This window comes from Ananas comosus, linkage group 14 (assembly GCF_001540865.1).
Source record: "Ananas comosus cultivar F153 linkage group 14, ASM154086v1, whole genome shotgun sequence".
In the NCBI taxonomy this organism is placed as follows: Eukaryota; Viridiplantae; Streptophyta; class Magnoliopsida; order Poales; family Bromeliaceae; genus Ananas; species Ananas comosus.
The window spans coordinates 4,763,255-4,771,147 of NC_033634.1; the positions used below are offsets into that span (position 1 = coordinate 4,763,255).

The 7,893-nt window shown below is 37.3% G+C and overlaps 1 protein-coding gene across 1 annotated transcript; it reads right to left on the bottom strand.

The window, feature by feature from the left end:
* On the bottom strand, positions 1,395-7,230 carry LOC109720551 (chlorophyll synthase, chloroplastic). Its single transcript, XM_020247754.1, has 15 exons — positions 7,028-7,230; positions 6,901-6,945; positions 6,714-6,811; positions 5,643-5,730; positions 5,185-5,270; positions 4,984-5,070; positions 4,537-4,602; positions 4,348-4,431; positions 4,136-4,197; positions 3,676-3,751; positions 3,537-3,599; positions 3,346-3,427; positions 2,496-2,572; positions 2,225-2,272; positions 1,395-1,882 (listed from the first exon to the last, which is right to left on the bottom strand). Exons 1-15 carry the CDS (start codon positions 7,152-7,154, stop codon positions 1,820-1,822), a joined length of 1,152 nt encoding a protein of 383 aa, XP_020103343.1. The 5' UTR covers positions 7,155-7,230; the 3' UTR covers positions 1,395-1,819.

Genomic DNA, 7,893 nt, shown 5'->3' on the forward strand with positions numbered 1-7,893 from the left:
GTTAAATTGAAAATTTCTTAAATTTCGAAGCTCTCTTGAGAAACTAAGGGTGTCCGTGGACCGGGTCGGGTCTGAGTAGTTGATATACTGTACCCGTACCCTTAAAAAAAAATGGTTAGAAAAAAAAATATATACACCCTATCTTTTTAACTTCGGGTCGGGTCCAGTTCTGGGTACTTAAATTACTAATATACCCATCGGGTCTATTTGAGCGAATCTCGATAGTGACTATCCGTATACTACCCGTTCAAAACCAAATACGGGTCAGATACGAGTACCTATATATGTATATATATATATATATATATATATATAGACTTTATTAAATTATTTGGGCAAAATTTATTTCGGCCATTATATTTACTGATTAAAAGTCTAAAATTCAAAATAATTTTATATGTAAGAATACAAAAATTAAAAAATTATGATACCATATTACAGGTAAAGAGAATATAAGTTGTAGTAATTACTAATATTATATACTAACATTCAAAAAACAAGGGGGAAAAAATAAAAATGAATCAGAAAATTTACTAAATAGAATATTCATTAAAAAAAACTAGATTGTCGACTATGATTGGAGAATGGATTTGGAAAAAAAACTCACTTGTACCACACCTGTAAAAGATTAATATCGCTAATAATGACGACGATGGAAATATTGTTTCATAAGAAAACTCTTAGGCGGAAATAAAACAAAAAAAATAAAGAGTTAAAAACAAAGAGTAAAAAAATTAGAAAAAAAATAGTAAAAGAGCAGTTAGGATTTCAGTGTTTTCCTAGAATGAAAATACTTAGAGATCTCTCGTCTATAAGTCCTATTAAAATTAATCCATCAACTTTAAAAGTTCACAATTTTTTTATTTACTATCGGATATTTCATCGGGTCCGGATTTAAAAACTATTCCGAACCCTACCCATTTAAAAGTTGGATTCGGGTCGGGTCCAAATCGGATATGTGTATAAAATATCCGGACCCATACCCGAAACTTTAATAAGTTTTTTTTTTTACCCGTATACTATCCATTTTTTATCGGGTCCGGTTCGGGTCCAGATAGGGTCCGGGTCGGGTATAGTATATCGGATATTTTGGACAGCTTTATGAGAAACTATTTAAAAAGCTGGGCCATAAGTACATAGAGAAGCTGTTTCAGTACCTGTTTGGCCGCGCGGTTGCACGTGCATTCGCGGCGTGCGACCGCACCAAAAGACACCTTCGAGCAGAGCTTTCTCAAAAAACCGCGCAATGCGGACCGCATTGTTAGCAGAACCGCGTGGCCAAAAAGGGCCTAAGAAGCTGAGCCAAAATAGTTTTAGAATTTCGCAATGGACGCATCAGGAATCAAACACGTTCAAATCAGAACAATTTGGAAAAATAAAAATAACACCAACCAGAAAGAAGTAAAGGCTGACAAAAGATTTCATTTGAACATGCGAGATTAAGTAAAACATGATCTGATGACCAGAGTACATAGATAGCTAAGTGACCCATATACATACATAAACTAAACCTGACAGAAGCCAAGCTAGAAAATAATGGAAAAAAAACATGGCCAAAAACCAGAACTGAAAAGCCATTGCTCCAGCATTTCTAAGCACCAAGTTTTACGGATGTTAATTGAAACAGGTGAATGCGAAATAGGAAAAGGCGGCGCAGAGAATTACCATTTTGAGGTGATATAAACACTATATTGTGGTCTCGGGATGAACCGTGGAAACTGAGTTGTGGTCCCATACTCTCTTGGTGTAAATGTTCGAAAGCTGTGTAGATGCATGAGACCATCTTCATCCCGAATTGATTAAGGTGGTTGATTGTTGATCAGTGGCTGGTTGCTAGGGCTGTTACTAGAAGACCCAAGACCAAGAAGGGCTGAGCGCTAGCCTGTATAGGAGGGGAAAAACAATAATTTTGAAAAGACTAAAAGTGTCTATAGAAGTAGAAAGGTAATTAAGTGCCAGTTTAGTCTGGCTTCTCGAAGATTCTGAGCCTCTATTTGAGGCTCTAGAGCCACAAAATTGAAAGCATTTGGAGTTCTATTTGTTTGATGCTGAAAAATTGTTGGTTGCTTCTCTGGTGGAGACCCCCACCGTCATTCCATAGAATTGAAGGAGAAGAGTGCCAGAGTGCTTTCGAGTTTTCAAAGACTCTAAAGCATCAAAGCAGATGCTTTTTTAAAAAACAATCCCAAATGAAAGGTCAGTGGCTTGGATTTGAAAGCAATACCTGATATTTCACGTCATACTTAACAGGGTCCTTCAGGAAATATTGGAACTGTAAAAAGCAAATGCAATTAAGGGAAAACTATAGACATAATAACAACAAAAACATATCATTTTGCGTTTTAACCCATTAATTATTGCTCAAAATTGGAAGTATCATTAGTAAAATCTTCCAGTCCTTTTAAGATTTCCATAATTTGTACAGCATTACATTGACAATACTTAAAATGTATAATGAGGATAATTATCAGCAACAAGAAAGTTACATTTGTTACCTGAAAAACCACCTGAGGAGTTATCAGCCCAAGCAGCGCTAACGCATAAAACGGCTTACCAGAAGCAAGAAGGTAACCTGAAACATCCACCTCATTGAGAAACAGAATTAATTATAAAGCATAGCCCCGTAGTTAAAAAAGAAATGTCTGGATTTTTTAATCTTAGACTAACGTTCTAATTTAATAATTTACCTGATATTATATATGCTTTAAGGAGAAGTGACCCTATTGAGTTGTAACGCTAAAGAAAAGATTAGAAATGAAGATATTCTTCTCTAAGATGGGACTAACCCAATTGATAATGAAATGAGAGAGGATCAGTGAAACATGATCCTCTAAGATATTTTCTCGAAGATATTCCCAGAAAGTGAGATGGGAGTGTGGTATATAATTGCTCAACAACTAGGGTATTTTTAAGGTTATGAAATAACACTGCACAAGGCAGGAAAAGTTGGTTCCGTTTGAGTTGCAGACAAGGAAAGATGGAAACAATTGATGACTAACGAAATAAAAACTTCATATCAGATATACACAATCGACGTAAGGGAGAGATAGAAGCTTTCAATCAAGCCTTCTGAAACTAGGAATGGACAAGTTAATTATAACTTAATAAAAGTCTCAAAAAATAAGAGAGACGAAGAAAGAAGAAACAGAGTAGATTGAAGAGGACGACGGCACATGCATAAGTTCTGTATTATGACACGTAAGTTTGGTTTTATATCTTTGTTTATTCCAATCTCTACCTTACATTTAGATTCTCTAAAGGAAACATTCAAAAGATTTCACAAGATGCAAAAAAATATAAGCAAAAAGAAAATTAAGGAGCAATGAGATAAACAATACTTCATACCTGCTACGGATAACTGAGTAATGTCAATTGCTCCAACACATATCCATTTGGCAGTATCAATACCAAAAGCAACTGGAAGTGACTGCAAGAAGCAAGATATGGGTCTCTTTAAAAATGGAATAAACACTGAAAAGAGAATTGCAGTGTCTCTGTACAATATTTATTAGGGAAAAGAAATGGATCAAAACAACCTGCAGCCCCAAAGCCCTATCTCCTTCAATGCTTTTAAAATCATTTACAATGGCAATCCCCAGCTACAAAGCATGCGAAATTATATGGTTAGAATTGGTGAATGTCGTAGGTACAAAATTAAGCCAGATGACAACGTACCCCAGCTATACTGTACAAAAGCGTGAGGACAATAATGTCAGGAGTCAGAGTTCCAAACAGAGCTTGACCAGCCCACCTATTGTCCATAGAGTAATGGTCATTCAATGGAGGTTTACATACACCAAATCATCATAGACACAATAAAGGCCTATTTGACCCAGTTGGAGCTTATACATAAGTGTTGTTAATTTAGAACTTTTGGAAGAAGCACTGGCAACTTTTCCATGAAAATCTACTCAACAACTTCCAGATGCAGGAACAACAAATAGGAGCTTCCAGGTTTGGGCCCAAAAAATCTCATCTCTCATTCCCACCACAGCAAAAGCTTCAAAACATTTTTAGCCAAAAGCCTGGCTTTTAGAAGCGTTTGCTCTTACAGATGGTATTCCGGAAGCCATCCCATAGTAAACTAAGGAACAATATCAAAAAAAGCAGGAAAGACGATGGCAAACTGATGTACCATGGCAAACTGATGTAACTTGCCCCTAAGGCAAAATTTCCAATCCACCCATTCTGCTTAAGCTGCAAGACATGAAATTGAATGCAATGAAGAGGGACATCAGCTACAATAGTTCATCCTTTTTTTCGTAAGAAAAGCTAGTTCAGCCATGAAGGAAAGATTTATTTCTATCAACACAATAATGATAGCAGTATGAAAGAAAGTGCATGTACCTTTAGAGGTGGAGCTGAGTAAATGTAGGAAAGCAAAGATCCACCTACTGCTAGATAGAAAATGAAAGGAAATTTGTGTCCTGCCTGAAATGAAGAAAAGTAGTTAATACCTCACGAAAATATCCATCCAGGTGTTTTGACTAGCAAGCATGTAATTTCTGAAAAAAGATAGAAAGAAAGAAGACTTACCCAGACATCTAATAGCGCTCCCAATCCAAGGCCACTTAACAGTAGCACCCATATCTGGGTGATAACCTGAAAATTATCTTTATTAGAGAGGAATGAAAATTAAGAAACCTCTGTCATTAAGGCAATTCGCATGTAACTAAATCCTCTCCTCTTAGATTTAAGAAAATACTGATGCATTCCAGGTGACATAGTGTTTTCTTTGTCCCAACTTGTCTCAGTAAGAAATGTTCCATAATCTTGTGGGGATACCATAGTACTTGCAAAATAGGCAGATGAGCAAGGAAACCTACTATTTGATCAATTTTGATAGGTTACATTCTTCTTAATCGTCACTTGTATTATATCACATAGAAAGACTTTTCATGAAGTGGAAACAAATTCAGATCCCTGGGAATAGACGGAATACATTTTTGAAGACATTCAGTTTAAAGAGAGCAAATCAAGTACCTCATTCTCAGATATTGCGCCGGAAGGAATGGGACGATAGGGCTCATTAATTGCATCAATATCTCGGTCGTACCAGTCATTAAGTGTCTACAAGCAAAATAAAATAAGAATGGAAAGAAGAACAAATTCTACCAGAGTATATTATGCTTTTTCCAGCAAACTGCCAATTTAAAACAAAGCAATTCGGGGAATAAATCTAACCTGTGTGTAACCTGTAAGACATGGTCCAGACATTATCATGCAAACTATAGCTTTAGCAATGTCTTCAACATTCCAATGGAAGTTCCCTGAAAAAAAATACATTATTTGGCTAAAGGCATGAATAAAGCATTCAAGCTGTTGGATGCCATTACATGAACATCATTCAACAACTTATTTTAATAAGCAGTACGTACCCTATCTAATGTTAACATCAGCAATGTCAATTGTGAAAGTATGTTTCTTTGTATAATGTTGCTATTATCCTTGTCAAAAGAGCACCTAACCTATGCTTGTTTAGCATTCCAAGGGGAATGCTATCTCCACTTAATGTCATATTAGCAGATGAGGAGAAATGGTATAATAATATAGTATTCTTCATATGGACGCAGGTAGTACAAGAGGCATTGCATGAATCAAATAATCGCAAAAATAAACAAGAAAAAGGCCAGGAGTATTACCAGAGGCAGCAGCTCCACAAACCACTCCCCATATCAATGGAGCCCAAGTAACAGGTTTTGTAAGTTGAAGACGAATCTTCCATTTATCCTATGTGAAACAAACACAAACAGCCAATAATTTAGCACAACCAAACTGATGAGAAAATTAGAAAAGTAGTTCTCCTGTATTTTGGAGCCTGAAAAAGAAAAGTAACAGAAAAGTAAAAATTATAATGCTCTAATATATTCATCAGAGAGCGGTAATGCCTACTTCATTCATAACTAATAAATGAAACCCAATGACAGCAAAATAAGCCCAGTCGAGTTACTAGTCCAAATTATGGATGAAAACCAATGACAGCAAAGTAAGCCCAGTCGAGTTACTAGTCCAAATTATGGAGAATGAGAATAGGGTCACCATAGCTAAAAGAGTCAGACGCCGTAAATTTGCCGTTTCGAGAAATTATTACAACAGACACTTCTTACCTTTGTTTAAGAAGCAACTAACAATTTTGTTTCTTACGTTTAGAATTTATCAGTACTATAATATTGTGAGTTTTCATTTACAAACAATTCTCTCCATGATTTTGAGAACTGCAACTCTACTAATTTCTATAATCCAAATTTCTATAATCCAAACAACACACTACTCTTCTTTACCTCTGACACAGGGTAACATATATATAACCCCTTGCACTTGGTTCCTGTACTTCTTACTTAACACCCAAGTCCCTAAACTTTCCTGTATATTGCACTTTCGTCCCCGTCCATTAAAAAAAAAAAAAAAAAAAATCCTGTTTTTCTTATAGAATTACCATTGACCCACTGATTGTAGTTTAATTCAAACATAGTTAAAGGGTCATTTTATAATGAAGTCAGGTTTTTCTTTTTAGCAGTCCATGACTAAACTGCAATAGACATCAAAAACTTCAGGGAGTAATGTGGTTAAATGAAGACACAGGAACCAAGTCTCAAAATGAGGATAGTGCATGAACTACCATATTCTCCCAAATTCTCCAAGCACAACAAAATAAACAACCAAATTCTTCACAAATAAACAGAACACAAGCATTCAATGTATCGAAATCTCACCGTCTCCTGCGCCGCGCCCTTTATGCCGAGCAGCTGATTTATGTTCGATCCCTCCGCACCAGCCGGCGACGGCGCCTTCTCCGGCGCCGCAGGCCTCGCTGCAATCAACAAACAACACCAAATCACCAAAACACCAATCCAAAACGAATTAAAACCCTAGAAGTCGAAATTTCGCGTCGAATCAAACCTTCCTTCGCGTCGGTCTCAGCCGCCCGAACCCTAAGTCTCCTCCCTGAGATGCGATCCAAACGGTTACCCCACGAAACTAGGTCGAAAACTTCGAAAGGGATTGGGAGACGAGGGAGGGGGTTTACTCGCGAGAGGAAGAAGCGGCAGCGACGGCGGCGGCGAGCGGAGGCGGAGAGGGTTCCGGCGAGCGGCGGGGGAGGCGGCGGAGACGGAGGCGGAGGCGGCGGAGAGGAGGGAGGAAGCAGAAGCCATGGGCGTCGATGGAGAGAGCTCAACCCCCGCGAGCTCACTCTCTATGGAAGCGCGGAGCGTGGAGTGTGGAGAGGAGGAAGGGGGAGGAGGGGGATAAGCTCAAGAGCTGGCGCTTTACGGGCGTTATTTTCGTGCACCAGGTGCACCAACAAGCAAAGTGGACCGCAATTTTTTTTTTTTTTTGGGAGTTGATCATTAATCAATAACCAGTGCTTTTTTATAAAATAACCCTCCAAAATTTTAAAATTAGAGAAAAAATTTTATTAAAATTTTATTTCGAAAAATAACCCTCCTTTCGTCACGAAGGCGTCACGTCAGATTTTTGCTATGAATGCGGTGAATCATTCACCGCCTTCATTATATATATGTAAAGGCGGTGAATGATTCACCGCCTTTAGTGTAAAATATTCTAAATTTATCAAAATTTGTCTAAGTCCTGAAGTTAAACAGATAGTGAATGATTCACCGTCTTCACATATATATTATAAAGACGGTGAATGATTCATCACCTTCATTATATATATGTAAAGGCGATGAATGATTCGCCGCATTTATAGTAAAAATCCAACGTGGCATTCACCGCATTTATAGCAAAAATCCAACGTGGCAAAAGAAGGGTTAATTTTCCAAATAAAATTTTGATAGAATTATTTTGCCAATTTGAAATTTTGAAGGGTCATTTTATAAAAAAGCCCCAATAACAATGCACGAATCTTGGAGCAGGGATGGATTTGTAGCC

Excerpts from the sequence above, each read along its gene's own strand:
- LOC109720551 (XM_020247754.1), bottom strand. The coding sequence starts at position 7,154 with ATGGCTTCTGCTTCCTCCCTCCTCTCCGCCGCCTCCGCCTCCGTCTCC. Across the intron at positions 6,812-6,900 it reads TGAGACCGACGCGAAGGAAG|CGAGGCCTGCGGCGCCGGAG; the intron begins GTTTGATTCGAC and ends TGTTGATTGCAG. Across the intron at positions 5,731-6,713 it reads AGGGCGCGGCGCAGGAGACG|GATAAATGGAAGATTCGTCT; the intron begins GTGAGATTTCGA and ends TGTTTCACATAG.